The sequence below is a fragment of the Sitophilus oryzae genome, unplaced genomic scaffold, assembly GCF_002938485.1.
Source record: "Sitophilus oryzae breed Bouriz unplaced genomic scaffold, Soryzae_2.0 scaffold_550_pilon_pilon, whole genome shotgun sequence".
NCBI classification, from domain to species: Eukaryota; Metazoa; Arthropoda; class Insecta; order Coleoptera; family Curculionidae; genus Sitophilus; species Sitophilus oryzae.
The window spans coordinates 951,546-969,709 of NW_022147141.1; the positions used below are offsets into that span (position 1 = coordinate 951,546).

Consider the following 18,164-nt stretch of genomic DNA (forward strand, 5'->3'; position numbering starts at 1 on the left):
TACAGGAAATACAAAATAAAAGATAGAGCCCAACAAACGGATACCTGCAGGTGTTGCCACCTCCAAAGTGAAACAATAGATCATATTACAAATGGTTGTAAAATACTCACTGGTTATTAACATTTATATACACTCTAAGGCATATAAATCAGCCCTATTACAAGTACACGCCACAATCTATCCTTGAAAACGACACTATAAAACTCTACTGGGACAGAACGATCCATACTGACAAGAGAGTAACATGCAATCGACCTGATATAACATTAACACTAAAAAAAGAGAAAGTAACATATCTAATAGAAATCAGTGTTCCGAATGACAATAACATAACAAAAAAGATATGAAGAAAAAATTAGGAAATATATTCCACTAACACAGCAAGTAGATCGAATATGGCAACAAAAAGGAGTTAAAATCATACCATTTATTATATCTAGCACGGGTCTCACACACAAGAAATTTAAAGAAAATCTCGATATTTTAAATTTAAAAGCACATATTCACACACTTGCTCAAAAAGCAGTAATCATTAAAACCACGAACATAACCCGCTCCTTCTTAAAATAATAGAAACAAAACAATAGAAACTCTGACAGTACTTGATAATGAACACCCGTCTATCAGAATATACCATCAAGAATGAGAAAAGCGAAATAAAAATATATAAAAAATATTCGAAGTCACAAGACATACTGTATAAAATAATTATAAAGTAAATCTGACATAAATAATTGTAGATACCGATAAATATATTACTTTAACTGTGCCGTAGAAATTTTAAATAGTGCACTCATTGTGTTCAGGTGCAACGATACAAAACTACCCGTCTTATACCGAGTACACGGTCCGTAGTAAATAAAAGTCGCGATTTTATAAAAACTAACTTTTACTTATCAAAAAAGAACTAGTTAAGTGAAAAAAGCCGAATATTTAACTATAAAAGTACGGAACGATAGTTTTCTTACAGCTCTCAAAAACTGACTGTCTCAATGACACTATTACACTAAAATTAATTGTTGTACATCAGGTATACAAAATACAAAGGTAACAGAAGGTAATAATAAAATGTAAATTAATTAAACAATGTTTTTAACATTGCTCTGACACATTGATACACAAACAACAGCTTGTGTTGGGCTTTATGAAAATACTAAGAACTTCCATATAAAAAAAGGTGTTGGTCAAGGCGACACCATCTCTCCAAAATTATTTAATAATTTGCTCCAATACATGTGCAAAAAGATAGCATGGAATGAATTGGGTATAAATATAAATGGCGAAAACTTGAACTACATGCGATTTGCTGACGACATCTTATTGATATCCGATTGCGTAAATAAAGCACAAAAAATTGAATGCAACCTCTGAACAAATGGGACTAAAAATAAATATCTCAAAAACCCAAGTGATGACAAACCTGGTAATTGGCGGCGGAATATATGTTAACCAATATCAAATAGAAGAAACTTACAAGTACTAGAAGAAGCTTACAAGTACTTGGGACATAAAATACGTATAAGTCGCGATAATCAAACTTGCGAATTTAACAGACGAATAGGACTGACCTGGGCCGCCTATGGACGATTGAAATACATTTTCAAAAAGGCTCTGCCGATATGTTTGAAGAGAAAACTATTCAATCAATGCGTACTACCTGTTCTAACGTATGGTGCGGAGACGCTAACATTAACCAAGAGAACTGTAAGCAAAATCAGAATAACGCAAAGAGCAACGGAAAGATCAATGTTGGCTATCTCTGAGAGACAAAGTACCGAATATCGAAGTACGGGGGGGGGACAGAACAAAAGTCATGGATATGCCATATAGATAATAACTACTTTGAAATGGAATTGCGCAGGGCACATTGTAACGTTTTTAGTTCGTTACATGTCTTTTTTATATTTTTTTTTTCATCGCTCCAAGGTTCGCTCTCCGCGCTTAACCTCACTTTTGTTTTGCCGCTCTGTTGTACCCCGACTTTTAGAAATGGTAATTTAAATCTTGCTGCAAAATCTGAATCAGCTGCCATTTCGAAGCTACAGGTAAAGATGAGTTATTATCTTTATTAGATTCGATATTATTATTGAGTATTTTTAGGGTAGAGTTTTGGATTGGCCCACCTCAACTCGTATTTGGTGTTTGCTGACACGTTAGTTTTCTTTTGTCCTCCAGAATGTTAAATGGAAGAAAGGACAGTTTCTTTGTTTATTACTGAGCCCTCGTTTAGGTTTATTGTGTTTATTTCACCTTGGTAGGTTTTAAACACGAGTTTTGTATTTTTAGGGTCCTATGGTCCAAGGTACGGACTATTTCCAAGGTACGGACATTATCCTATGTAAGGATGTCCTATGGACGAGTGTCCACTGTGTGCATGGTTTTTCTCATGTACAGATTGTCCCAGTGTGGATGTAGCGTAAGCTCCATGCTGCTTTGCTGCTGTTTTTAACCCTAGTTAATAGTTACGGCTGTATTGGTTCATGGTGTCCTCATCCTGGCCTCTTTAGTCTGGCCAACAGTAGAGCCGAGAGAAAGTGCAGAGATACGAGTCCCACGTTACGCTGTTACTGTTTGAAGCAGGATTGCCTCGAGAACAATCAGCTAAGTTTAGATTTAAGTTCTGGTTTTATGTTTTACATTTAGATTTTCAGTCTTAAAACAGTAAAGTACATCTTGAATAATATCGTACAGCCTTTACGTTTAGTGGTTAAATTTCTTATATCAGATTAGTATTTAAAATATGATTTAGATCTTAGTTTCTTTGCGAATATTGCGTTTTGTAATTGTATTACTTTCTATATATATTATTATTGTATCATTTTGACAGATGAATAACCGCACCGATTCTAGAATCTACGGCTTGCAATATCTTAGATTTCATATCGTATAAAATTTAACAAATTAAATAAAGTAATACTACCTTTAATATATTTTCTATAACTTTACATGTATTGTATTTTATCATAGTCGTTTTCATAGAACATATTTAGTACTATTTTTAACATAACTTTCTTCGACATTATAACCACTATAGTGGCTAGAATTCTACAATGTTATTTACCATCAACGAACATCATGAATAAATATAATCATTAGTTTTAAGTAATATACAACTGTCTTTTCTTTCTCTGTACATGCCTGGCACCCAATATCTATTTTTTTTTGTTTATTGTTATTAATTAGTTTTCTTTCCAGTGAAATACCTTATCCACGACTGCTCTCCGATGAAAAGCTGCCGTTCGCAGTGGTAGTTGTTTAAAAAACGCTATAACATTCCAAGGCTAAACGGTGACCGATGGACGAAGAAAATGATAGAATGGAGACCAAGACACGATGCATTCAGGAGCAGTGGCCGTCCTCCAACAGATGGCATGACGACTTAAGGCGTATCCACAGTAACTGGATGCAAATGGCTCAGGATAGGAAGTTATGGAAGCAAACGAGGAAGGCCTACGTCCAGTAGTGGACTTTAGTGGCTGGTTGATGATGATGATGATGATGACTCATTGATGCTTTCATTTTTCCAAATACAGTTCGTTACTGTTAGGTATATTTCGTATCATAAAGGATGGTTCATCGATTAATCATTTTCTTTCCTGGACGCATTTGAACTACAAAGAAATTTCGAATACTTTTCAAGTATCTGTCAAATTTTCTCCTATAGATTTTAAGTTCGCTATTTTTTAGATGTAAGTATTATATAAAAATATTTTAGTTATATGTTTTATTTCAATATTCTCCTATTACCTCTAATATCTTTAATAGAATATTTATCAGTAAGTTATTCGTCAAAAAGTTATAGATATTATTTACAATGTCACATCAATTCACTGAATTAATGTTATAATAAAACTCTAAATAAGTCAATGATAACAATAAAATATATTGTATATTACTGTACTATATTTCAGAGTGATCAACAATTCACAAAAATTTGTTTTTAAATTTCTAACTTAATACGTATAAAAAATCTATTCCAAACTAATTTATATACGAAAATGTAATTTAAAATAGAGCATTGCAGATGTGACCACATTTTTTTACATCAAGCGTAAATGAAATTTGAGCAGAGTTTAGACAATAAACAAAAATGGTGTATGTAGGACACAAAAATAGGACAATGAGAATTAAATGGATACTGGCAGAATAGGTACATCGCATAAATGCAACCAACAAAATGTATACTATAGGCATCGTATTCATTAGAAATACATAATAGAAATTTATAATACAGGGTGGTCCGGGCCTTCAGAAAAAGCTCTAAATTAATTTTTTGGTTTACAAAAATACAACTTTACTTTGAAAATATGTTTAAATCACCTTATATGTTAAATCATTGTATGTTAATAAAAATATTTTCAAAATGTGCGTTACCATTGCCCCCACATTACATAAAAATATTAAAATAAAATTCACAAACAAAAATCCTCGGTCGCCCTGTACAGGGTGGCTCGAATTCGACGCTCATCATTGGGATTTCGGAAACCGTAAGAGATACAGGATCGGTTAAATGGAGGCAAAGTTGCGCAATTTGATGCTCAATAAAATGCCGTAATACATTTTGAAAAATTCGAAATACTTTCGAATATATTCGAAAAAAAACGGAATATTCAATTCTGTTGTCTATTGTTTCCTGGCTTTATTTGTTAAGATAACTTAAAATGAAAAACACATTTTCATGGCCACTTTTTCTGCTCTATGCTGCTCTTTTTCTAACTCTGTGTGATAAAATATTGACTCGTTTCGGCTTCTGGCGACCATCATCAACTTAATTTTTTTTAAATACGGACCTGATTATTTTTTCCATTTAATTAAATCCTTTCATCACTCTTAAAACACTATGTATAGTCACTTTGATATTTGCTGACGTTTCGAACAGAAAATTCAATCACCAGAAAATGTTATGCAAAAAAAATAAAAATGCAATACGGCATTTTAGTGAGCATCAAATTGCGCAACTTTGCCTCCATTTAACCGATCCTGTATCTCTTACGGTTTCCGAAATCCCAATGATGAGCGTCGAATTCGAGCCACCCTGTACAGTGTATATAGTGACAAACTCATATTCCTATGCTGAATTTAAATGGAAATTCATAAATAATTATTTTAAAAAACTATTTAATTTCTTAGCTCTTGCATTATTGGCTAAAAATAAAGCTTAAATTTAAAATATATTCCAAGAAAAAAATCTTAGTTAAAGAGATTGATATATACTCTATATACAGAATACAGGGTTATTCAAGTTACTCCATGCAAATTAGGGTTTGCGGAACCGGAGATATTTTTCGGAACCGGAAATTTCGGTACCAATCTAACGAACCGGGTTTTCCAAGTTTTTTTCGGTAGTTCCGGTACCAGCAAATTTTTGTTCGATGGTGATGCAGTTCGTCAATTAGCAAGCAACGAATAATTTTCAAAAACAAAATCGACAAAAAATTGAGTTTTAAATTATATTATTAAATGAAAATACTATAAAATCATTAAATAATCAGCCATGTGGAAATTAACATGAACACAAATGAACGCAAGCGAAGAAAAAAACAAAAAACATAGGTAACTTAGAACTACATCAAACAACATAAACCAACTTAACTAGTGTTTTTTTTTTATCCAAAAATTATTTTTTTTGTGTCAATTTTTTAATATTGGTAGTACGTACATCGTAATAGAGTAAAATAATCTAATATATTTTAATTAATTGGATCATATACCAATTGTTTTCTTTTACATTATTTATGTATCGAGGCACCAAGTCATCAAGGGCCTCCAAAGGGAAGTGATTTATTGAGGAGTGCGAAAGTTGTTGATAGAACAAGTTATTAGCAGTACAAAGCCGTTGTTGTTCTAGAGCCGAACCAGAAATGAAAAAAAAAAATAGTAGATATACAGTGAGTAAGAATTTTATATTTTTTTATTGACTTAAGTAATCTCCAATAAAATGTCTACTTGGCAGAGTATTTAGCTGGTCATTGACCAACTCTTAAACTCATAAGCTATTGTATAGATAAGGATCTATAATATTCACAGGCTATTCGTAATAAGATTTATTTTTTTTGTTTTTGTACACAGACATATCTCTATTTTCTAGCTTAAGTATTTTTTATTTAACTTATATATCTGTCGTATTGTAATATATTTTATGGTAATTTAAAAATTATAGTAATCTTCTCGGAAATATTTTATTATATATACATATTTTCGTATTTTTTTAATAGTATGCAAAATTTATTATTGTTTAAAGTCTTTTATTAACTTTTTTATGAGAGAGCATCTAGAATTTTTTTTATTATTGTGGTATTTCATTTTATTACCTTATTTTTGAAATAAATGGGTGTCTAGTATTGATTTTATTTCTCCATAGAAATCCTATATGGGTATTTCGCCACTGCAAGAAAATCTACAAAATATAATAGTTATTTTTTGTAAACACTATATTGCGTTAATCCAAAGGAAACTACTTGTCAGCAGTTGGGTTTACAGATAAACAAATTTGCCTAACGACCAAAAAAATCATTAACGTTTCGGAAAGTTTATCTCTTTTCGTCGTCATAAGCAAAAAAATAAAGAGAATAAAGAAAAACACTATTTAAAATATTTAAATGCAACTATTCGAGAACACTAAATTTTTTTTTTAACAGACACGTCTACAAAAACCGTTGACGTTCTGTTAAAATGACATTATATCAAGATGTTTCACCAATTTATCGCATTCATATGGGATTTTGTATATTACATTTTTTGTTTGTTGTACAGTTTTCATTGGTTTAGTGTGTGATAAAATGGATCTAAGTGTATTTTGTGTTTTGAAAGTTGTTCGTATGTTATATTGTTTTCCTATCCTATATAGACATCTTCCAGAATACTTCCAGAATACTTACTTACAATACAGTCTGTTTCTAGAAATATATTTAAAGTGCAAAATAAACGAAAATAGCTACATGATCTATTGTTAATTGTTTTAAACCATCTTTTATTGAAATATACAAATTCTATAATTTTTTTTAGATCTCAATAGTTTCATACTTCAAACTCTTCATTTATTTTTCTCAAACTCGGTTATATCTCCAAAAATACTAAAATGATTGATAATATTTTAATTAAGCAAAAATATTCTAGATAAGATAATTTAATAAAAATAAGGCTGTACTTAAACTGCCGTTAAACGGTAGCTTACTAAAATGCCGTTAATAGGTATGACGTCGTTGATGTGACGCACTTTACGGCTTTATGAAATATAGGAATTTTATAAGGACTAACCAACGCTATCCACCCCACCAAATAACCAACTTAACCAACGTAACTAACCTCGACACTGATAAAAAATATAAAAAACAAATATAAATTAGTAAAAATCAACCAACCCCATCAAATAACCAACTAACCAATGAATTAACACCCTCCAAATAACCACGCTAACCAACCCGCCAAATAACTAAACCAATCCAACCAAAAAGAGTGAAACCAATGCAATAAGATCACGCTATAAGCCAAAAAAAAATATAAAAAAGTCTTGGTCGACGTGAGATTTGAACCAGGGACCATTCGCTTACGAAGCGATAGCCTCAGCCACTGACCTACAGGTGCTTTTGCAAAATGCTTAAGGCTAGGCATTACTTTCCGCCGACATGAACGACGTCACAATATCTATTAACAGCATTTTAGTAGGCTACAGTTTAACGGCTGTTTAACTACATCGTAAAAATAATGATGATTAACAACTTCCAAATTATGTTGCAAAATATAATTTTACAATTGGACAATGCTATACAACAGTACACGTAACTCTGTATTTAATTTAATACTTTCCTTTCACAATATAAAATATATAAAAAAAAACTAAATCCAGTTTACATTTCGAACATAACAATGTCGGTTTTATATTTCCTGGCTTTCCACTTCAGCTAGCGCAAGCTTCATTATTTTAAAAACAGTAATGGCTATACCGTTCACCCTCTCTCTCTCTCTCTCTCGTTTCATATTTTATCTCGTTGAACTTTTTCCCATGCTCATCAGTATTCGTATCGAATGATCAGCAAATTTAAATTAAAATTTTATTTAAGTAAATAAAAAGTTAAACCGAATTCCTTTTTCGTTTTAAACGATTATCGCTTAAAATTTTACCTACAGAGAACTGCAATAACCCTGAAGCAAATTCAGTTTTTGATTAAAAATTTTAATATCTACTATTTTTCTAATTATTTTCTACTAATTACTTTAAAGTAAAATGCGATCGTGCATGATTTATAAATAAGTCAGAAAAAAATGGAAGTTTGTTCATAGAAAAAAACGGATTTTTCATATAATTTTTTTTCGGTTTGAAACTTTCCTACAGAGCATGGGCGTAGCCATGGTGGAGCAACGTGAGGCAGTTGCCCCACCCTTGCTGTCTGGCTTATGCATATTTTCTTGTATCCAGTATCCAGTTGAAATTCATATTCAATTAAACAGAAAAATCAGTTAAATCTCTATGAAAGGTCAGTCGAAAGTGCTCTGCATTTGGTCATAGGTACAATTGAAAAGTCCGTTAGTGATACGGAATACACATTAGCGGCTTTCTTAGACATAGAGGGTGCTTTCAAAAATGTAAAGACAGCGGCGATCAAAAAAGCCAGGAAGGAGAAAAAGTAGAGCAGTTGTATGTCGACTGGGTGATAGAAATGCTAGAGAGCAGGATTACTACATTAGAGATGGGATCTTTAATGTCGAAAGAGAAAGATCTTTAAGGTCGAAGTGATTAATCCCCTCCCCCCCCCCCTCCCAATCATTCTATATCAATTCTACATCAGAGATGGGAAACAGCTCAACCAAATAGCAGGCAACAAGAGGCACGCCACGAGGAGGGGTATTATCACCCCTGCTGTGGCTGATTGAAATAAACCCGATCCTGACCTCTCTGACAAAGAAGGGAATTAAAATAAAGGCATATGTGTAGGACGGCTACGTGGTAATACTGATCGTTAGCAAAAACTTGCAGACCTCATGAAATTTGCTCTGAAGAAACTAACGGAATGGGCAAAAAGGAATATTTTGGGCATCAACCTAGACAAAACCCAACTCATTCTCTTTAATGTATACATATAATACAAGATAACCAAGTTCACACTATCAAAGCTAGAAGAGACACTTGTACTTACTAAGGAAACAAAATATTTATGAATCATACTGGACTCGAAGCTTTCGAGGAAAGGATGATAAAGGCCAAAAGGAATAAATGCATTCTATGTATGTAATAAACTGTTTGGAAGAAGATGGGGTCTGCAACCGTACATTGTACACTGGATATACGCTGCTGTAGTTAAACCAATCATCACCTATGGAGCACTAGTATGGTTGGAGGCGGCACTTAAAAAGGTCTTTTTAAGACTAATAAATCTTTTTAGAACTAGTGTTCCAGGGTGTCTTAAAGATTAAGAGAATCCAATCTGTGAAAACCAGACCCACTACGGTCACTCGAGGATATTGCCAATGATCAAGAAAATCAGGGCCAACACGAGTCCACATCTAGACCAGAAACGGACTATAGGCTCACCAAACATAATTATGGAGAAAAGATAAAGATTCGCATCCCAAAGGGAAGAATGGGAAAGCAACCGTGTAATAAACACTCAAGAGATAGTAATTTACACAGATGCTTCCGTGATATATTCTGACAGCTTAGGCGCTGTAAGAAGCATCACATGCAATCAGCATGCAGATCAAAAACTGTGATCGACTGCAGAGAAGCACTGTCCTGGCTGCGTCAAGGCGGGGCCACTCTGTGCTGGGTTACAGACCACAGCAATGTGGTGGGCAGGGGCGGATCCAGGATTTGGAAAGGGGGAGGGGTTAACCAAACACACGACTTCACTGAAAGTACTCCGGAGTCGTTTCTGATATAATAAATTAATAATATAGTATCACACGACTAGCTCTAAGGGGGGGGGGCTTGAGCCTCCGAAGCCCCCCCTCCTGTGGACACGCCGCTGGTGGTGGGCAACCAAGAAGCGCACAGACTAGCCAAAGTGACGATCACCACTTGTGACCATCAACACACTAAAGTAAGCTATAGGAACTACCATCATGGCCAAGCGGCAAGAGACGTGGCGATACCACGAGGACTGCGCTACAGCTCGAAGACTGTGGCCTGTGATAGATAGCAAAAAAACAAAACAACTACTAGAGCACAAAAAGAACCTAGTAGGTACGCATAATTGTAGGTGCCACGCTGCCATCAAGTGGTGGATGCAGGTCTCAACCTACAATTTCCACTCGCGTCGATCTTCACTTTTTTCCGCTTTTTCGCAGCGACTTCCAAATATTATCTACCCAACATCTAATGGCTCTACGTCGCGGTATGGCTGGCTCATGCCTACTATTTTTGATCTTCGAATCTCTTTGTTGCTTTCGGTCCTAATTTCTCGAAGTATTAGCGAGCATGACACATTTCAGGGTCATTTGTGTGACTCATTGATTGTACCTTTCTGCACTGTGTTCTTTAAAGGCTACTGTTTCCATAACATATCTCACCACAGGAGAAACACAAGAGTCTTTGCATTTTAAATTTATACAGGGTCCGGCAATAGTGCGTCGGGCATCTGTAGCTCCTAAAATAAAAAAAATTGTAAGTCTTGTTTAAGTGCAATCCTAAAGTATGTACCAGGATGTATTTCAGGAAAATATTTTTACTTCTATAGGGTGGCTCAAAAAAATGTGAGTGGATCTGGATGATTTTTTTTAAATTGAGCACCCTGTATATTATTGCATTTTTGGCTTCCTTTCTGATCACTTGACATAATCGGAAGATATGAGTAAATATATTTCGATAGTTTCAGAGATATTAAAAAATAAATTAAAAATATATATTTTTCAACCCTTCTTAAAAAAATTATTAAAAACACAAGAACTGTTCTGAAATTAAAACTATATTAGGTATTTACTTTAGATAGTTTGTTACTTTACTATAAATATGGTAATCGTAAATCATACTGGATGTTCAATATTCTACGCCAAACTTTCTAAAATAGAAAATATCTTTTCTTTGTTTTTTTAAATAGTATATTATATTATATTTTTGTATATGTGTATATTATATGTATACACAATTATATATTATATGTACACACCCTGTATATTATATTTTTGTTATATGGAGAGTTAAAAAATAAACATTTTTTGTATTTAAAGTATTTCAACATTTTTAATAGTTTTGCAGATACACGCAGTATTATTTCATATGGCGAATTCAATGGTAAAATACGAGAGAAAAATTATTGGGTGGCTTTGATAAAAATTTACTGTGGAAAATGCCATATGGAAATAAAACCGCGAATATCTGCAAAACCGTTAAAAATTTTGAAATACTCTAAATACAAAAAATGTTCATTTTTTAATTCTCCACCTATTGAAAAAATAATCTACAGGGTGTTCCATTTAAAAAAACGAAGAAACATTATTTTATATTTTAGAAAGTTTGGCGTAGAATTTTGAACATCCTGTATGATTTACGATTTCTATAATTATAGCAAAGTAAGTACAGACCATCTAAAGTAAATACCTAATATAGTTTTGATTTCAGGACAGTTCTTGAATTATTAATAATTTTTTTAATAAAGAAAGGCTGAAAAATTTTTTATAATTTGTATTTATTTATTAATATCTCTGAAACTATCAAAATATATTTTCTCATGTCTTAGGATTATGTAAAGTGATCTGAAAGGAAGCCAAAAATGCAATAATATACAGGGTGTTTCATTTAAAAAAACTAATCCTGATCCATTCACACTTTTTTGAGCCACCCTATAGAAATTAAAATATTTTCCTGAAATACATCCTCGTACATACTTTAGGTTTACACTTAAACAAAATTTCCAAGTTTTTTTTATTCTAGGAGCTTCAGATGCCCGACGCACTATTGCCGGTCCCTGTAAAGATATCTGATTTTTTACGATTCATAATTTTTAAATTCCTAATATAGCCTTTGATCGCAGCACCATATATTAGAAGCAATAACCTAGCTTAAGGGGTCCAGATGCATCTGAACTCACTTAGACAAATATCAGTAGGCGCGTGTAAGTTGCGGAGGTGGGCATTATAAATTTGGAAGTATAATTAGAGGAAAAAGTTAGAAGTTCATTAACTTTTTCTACTAATTGAAAATTACTAACACTAATATATTCCACCAATTTCGAGGTTCTGAACGAAGCTACAAATGTGTTTTATAATTTTCCCATTAGTTTTTTTTAATTCTCATTCTGTCTATCCATCGGAACGAGTATAAAAAGTCCGTAACAAAAAGTATCTGTACCATACTGTTCTGTGAGAATTCCGTGACATTTTCCTCATATAACAAATAAAGTTAAATAATCCTGGTTTCATTAATTTAAGTTGGATTTATAAACACCCCAAGTTGAATTTTGGCTGAAGTTCACTTGACACTGACAAATGAAATGGAAATGCGAAATGTAATGGACTTAAAGTCACTTCAACAAAATGTTGCAAACTCATTTTATGTTTGGAAAAGTTCAGAAATAGAACATTGTTTAATTTTATAAGTTAGAAATACGCGTTATAGTCAATACGTAATTAGGCGAAAACAAGACATTTTCACCGAATAATCAAAATTCAATTAAGGAAATTAACAAATTTAGATATACATAATTGTTTAAACATTTAATATCGTGTAATATAGTATTTTTGTAGAGAAAGAGATAAGTAAGTTTACCAGTCCAATATCGGCAGCATGTACGAAATAGCTTGAAGCAAAATTAAGGACTAAATTTAAGGCACCACATCGTAGTGTGAATTGGTTGTTAGCACAGATGATATTGAATTTAATTAAACAGAAAGAAAAACATACGAAAAACTGTTTGCTCAAAACAATAATCCTTCATACAAATTTTTGTAGTGGTCATATTCAACACTGCATACTATTTTATAAGGTCATGTTGCACGGCGACAGGCAATGCAGACTAGCAAGGAATCAGATAGAGTAGGCAGATATAATTGAACTAACCCGCCTATGAGTGAAAGAATACCCAGAAAAACGTAGATTTTTAGAGCCAGAAATGTTGAATGGCACCCTCCGCGAAGCATGTTCGTCTATGTGCAACTTACAGTACTGTGAAAAAAGGCGCCAGACGATTAAAACTGATCTTTATGACAAATCACTGCAGAACGTAACTTACCCACTGATTCCTGATTTTTCCAATTATACTTTTATGCACGTGGAATACTAGACAAAATACAGAATTTTACATTACAGACAGGGGGTCTTAAATAAGTGCAAGTAACCTCTAGGGGTATTATATTACCCCAGAAACACGATTATGAGGATATTATTTGGAAAAAAAAAATTAGAATTTTTTCAGTTTTTAGTTAAAAAACTTAATTTCTTAATAATATGGCAACATAGATAGTAAATTAAATTTACAAGAATGAAAACCCAGAAAATATGTGGTTCTCATTTCCAAAGCTCGGTTATTTTGGACTTATTTGAAAAACGGCAAAGAGAGAATATGTTATTATTTTATCGAGATCTACCAGCTCTGAAAATATTTGCACTTATTTAAGACTTATCCTGTATAACCATTAGCAAATATTAAGTACCCCAAAGAAATGGCTTTTTGGCTTCAAATTAATTAGAACAAAATACTTAGTTTTAGTGGAAGAATAGAACGATATATTAGGATGGAAGCCTAAAATAAATACACACTGGTGAAACAAGATACTCTAAATAAACGGAAATTGCTAAGAAATCGTCTGATGAATTGAACTGAACTTACATTAGCATATACACATAACTGAAACTTATTACGGAAACATCTCATATAGAACTTTAAACATTTCAAAAATAATGCAAGAATAAAAAATAATTTGAATATTTCTGTCCAACATTTGTAGCACATTGTTCCATTAGTCAATGATGCCCCAGGATCGCAATTGAAAAGGATAATCGACATTAATATTTGAGTAAGGTGTTACTAAAGAACATAAGTGACAGTCGGTAAGTACCACGGTCGCTCACTACGATCGCATTATTTATTTAAATATTAATATTTACTTATCTAAAAAGAGAGACAAACAAGCTACCGCCGCGACGAAGGCAATAGAAAACACCTTGAGTAATATTTTAAAAGTTCAACCTCATAATTAGTAATACGTAGTAGCTTAGCTTGGGCATAAGGTTAAGGGTTTAAGGGTTAAGTCCCGAGTCCCGGGTACTCCCTTAAAACTAGTGACTGACATGATGGACGTGCGACAATTCGGCAATAATCTCTATACAGCACTACAGTGTACGAACACTTAATAAATAACATGCAATACAGGAAGACTGATTACAATTGCCGATCTGTAATTACTAATTACAGATTTGCAATTTGCATTTTCTTGCATTTTGTTCGTTTTTAAAGAAAAAGCATTGTTGCCAAACAAGCAGCAGGTTTTGCATTTGGCGAACAACTCAGGTGACTGAAATTGCCATAATTATTGGAACAAATAACAAAGCTTGAGTGACTGATGATAGCCAAACTGAAAAAAATACATAGTTACGTAAAAATTTAAAAAAAATAATATTTAAAATAATTGACGAATACTTGAATATTTTTGCATATTTTGGCAAAATTTCATGCATTTAAATGCGCATAATATTGCCTTTTTAGTTTGCATTTTTCCCTTGCCTTCTTAATAATATTTTTATACATTTCTGGCGGCATTTATCGAAGAGTCTGTGATATTATCATTCACAGTCTATAATGTATATTTAGATATTAAAAACAGTACTTACCTATCGCGATATCTATCACCTCCCCCGTAAGTCGACGACCTCAAATATCCAGTATCGCACGTCGTGCACCTTTTCTCCAGCGATCCGTTTCCCTTAACGTTTCGCCCATCGTCCGTGTTATCTTCAGGTTTCAGTGATCTCACATTCGTTTTCGTACTCGCACCGAATCTGTCGGAATAATATTTACTACCTGAAAAAAAAATGAAATAACTATACTATACAGGGTGGAGCACCTCATTCGCATCGATTGATTATGCGAAAACGGAAAGATGTAGAAACTAAAATATTTTATGGGTATATGTGGAGAGGCAATGTGCACAATTTAAAATTATTTTGGAATATACAGGATGTTTCAGAACTAAGATCTGTACCAAAGTTATATTTTTTCTTACGGAACACCCGGTATTTTAATTCATTTTTGGATTCTTGGGCCCAAAAAAAATATTTATTATATCGTTAAATATGTTTAACATCTTTGGTTTTGAGATATTTAAATATGCATGTTACAATAAAATTGATTATCATCACCCTGTACATTACTTTTCAGAATTAATTTTTGTGTTGAGTTTAAAGGTAGAGAAATAAACTTTACTGAAAATTTTTATTGCTTCCTTAAATTTATACAGAAGTACCAAAAATTGCCGATCTATTATAAATATTTATTTTACATAAAATTTTTGTTATTTCAAATGCAACACACTGTATTTCTTAAAACAAATCGAAGCAGATTTAAGTGCTCTTTCGAACTATATTAGAGTTTCCTATACTTAGATTTTAAATAAAAAGCGATTTTTCAATAAAATGGAAATCAAGATGGCTGGTGTCGCCATGAACTATTTTCAAAATCGACATTAGTTTACGGACATTATTGTTTAGATTTATAACAGTTTACTTAAACTTACCTACAATAGTTTATTAAGTAAGTATATTGCTCAAGAAAAATAAAGCAGTATCTGCTGGCGGAACGAATGGAGAGATGTTACTAGTGATTTTATTTTATGAGGAAAATTGCTTTTTGGTCTTAAGGGCTTATGCTCACAGATATTCCAAATAGGAATCTTCCTTATAAGCTTTCCTGTGAAAAACTACTTGTCCTATTTCGCAGAGGTGGTAGTGTGGTTTATAGAAAACGTATTAGGCAGAAACCTGTCGTTGGAAGTGAACAAAATGAATTTGTTGTAATTGGCTCTTTTATAGAAAATCCTATCTAACCGAACTCAAAGAACTACTTCTTCGTTTTCTTCGATAGGATAATAAATACGTACATATTTAATAAATATTATTTGTTAAACTCTCGTAGGTAAATTAAATAAAAGTAACCTGTTACAAATTTAAATAAATAATAAAATCCATAAAGTAATTTCGATATTAGAAATAGCTACTAACTGTCACTAGAAACTTGTCATGACCACATAATCGACCGTCTCTGTTGGCATTTTATTGAAAAATTGCTCTTTATTCAAAATGTGAGCTAGATAGGTATAAGAAACCCTAATATAATTTGAAAGAGCATTTGAATCTGCTTCCATTTGTTTACAAAAATATAAGGTGTTGCTTTTGAAACAACGAAGTTTTTATGTAAAACAAATATTTAAAATAGACCAGCAATTTTTGATACCCCTGTATACATTAAACGAAACAATCAAAATTTTAAGTAAAGTTTATTTCTCTGGCTTAAAAGTCGGCACAAGAATTAATTCAATGGACAGGGTGTTGACAATTTTTTTTATTATAGCAGGCATATTTAAATATCTTTTAATATTTCAAAAACCAAAGCTTGTAAACATATTTACCCCTTATAATAAATGCCTTATTTTGTGTCCAAGGATCCAAATATGAAATAAAATACTAGGTATTCTATAACAAAAAATATAACTTTGTTGTTAATCTTAGTTTTGACATACCCTGAACATTTCAAAATAATTTTAAATTATGCACATTGCCTTCCCACATGACATATACCCATAAAATATTTTGTTTCTACATCTTTCCGTTTTCGTATAATCAACAGAGGCGAATGAAATGCTCCACCCCGTATAGAAATATAATAAAAAAAAATAAAATAAATATTTACTATCTCTTGCTTTCCGAATGATAGTGGATTCACTTTCATCTACTGGAATCTCTATGTGTTCTGTAAAAGTGGCTCCATCCTCAGGATTAACTTCAGCCTTGCGAGGTACACGCACGATGTCCAGTTCAATGTTTTGAGTTGACTGGGGCAGCGAAGAGAATACATCTTTGAGAGTCGTCGATTGGACCAGATGGAAGGTTAGTATGAATGGTATTGTACAGATGAGATTTGAGTTCTGAAAAGAATTTACCAGGTAGTAAAAACTTTTAAATTACAAATGGGTGTTGGGCACTTAAGTGTTATTATAACAGTATAATAAAACACTAATTCACAACAATAAACCAAAACAATTTACTTCTAATACTGGAAACGCATTTTACTAACCGCGTTAGCATCATGGATGGTTAGCGAAAAGCCTGTATGTAAAAACGTAAAGTAGCGAAACGCCAGTGTTAAAAGTAAAGTAATTTGGTGTATTGTGGTGAATTAGTGTATTCAAAATAAAAAAAATATAACTTTGCTCACTCACAAAAACTAAATCATGCCGAACATATTATAATAAAATAAACCAAACAGAACCTTCTAAATATTCAAAAAAATATATTAACCACTAGAAAAAGGTGAAACTTTTATCAAACTTTCGAAATCATCTAAATGTTTAGTCTTCTTCTATAGGAAGATATTTACCAGTAAAACAATTGATTAGTCTATCACTCTAGTTTTTGCGAACAAATTTATTGCATTAGTTTAAATGTTTTTAATGTTATTAATTTTAGCTAAAATTAGTATTTTTATGGGTTTCATAAATATGCATGGCAGGAACAAACTCGCTGCTTATTGTCCTTAACTAGTAGGTACCCAAACTATTTTTGTTTTAATAAAAATAGTCGGCTGATGAAATGCCGGGTGTAGAACCCACAACCTTGAGATTGGTAGACGAGACCCTGTACCTCTACGCTACCGGGCACCAAGAATGCCAAATATCTCTAAATAAGAATATTTAGTGGCACTATCGACCTACGTTCAATGCATATTTTGTTTTAAAGAAATTAGTAAAATTGCGATACAAAATTCTGGACACGCCCGCTCGAGTGTTAAGGATATGATTATTTACAACTTTTATATAAAAAGTTTTTGTCTAAAATAGATTATAATGGAATTAGGGATCATTTTTATAGCTGAATTTTTTTTTTCGAAATACGTCTATAGTATGTACGCAGATTATCTTCACAAGAGGAAAAACTTTTTTATTACTGACATTTTGAGAAAAACGCATTCTTCATAAAAATTTTTTGCTTGTTCTAAAATGGTTAATCCTAAATACTTCCC

At 32.4% G+C, this 18,164-nt stretch overlaps 1 protein-coding gene across 1 annotated transcript in view; it reads right to left on the bottom strand.

The window, feature by feature from the left end:
- Positions 1-18,164, bottom strand: part of LOC115887001 (TATA-binding protein-associated factor 2N) — a 123,222-nt gene that overhangs the window by 93,513 nt on the left and 11,545 nt on the right. The window contains exons 2-3 of the mRNA XM_030906328.1: positions 16,836-17,070; positions 14,762-14,951 (exon numbers count right to left, since the gene is read on the bottom strand). Of these exons, the coding sequence (XP_030762188.1) occupies positions 14,762-14,951; positions 16,836-17,070 (425 nt within the window). The remainder of the gene's footprint in view (positions 1-14,761; positions 14,952-16,835; positions 17,071-18,164) is intronic.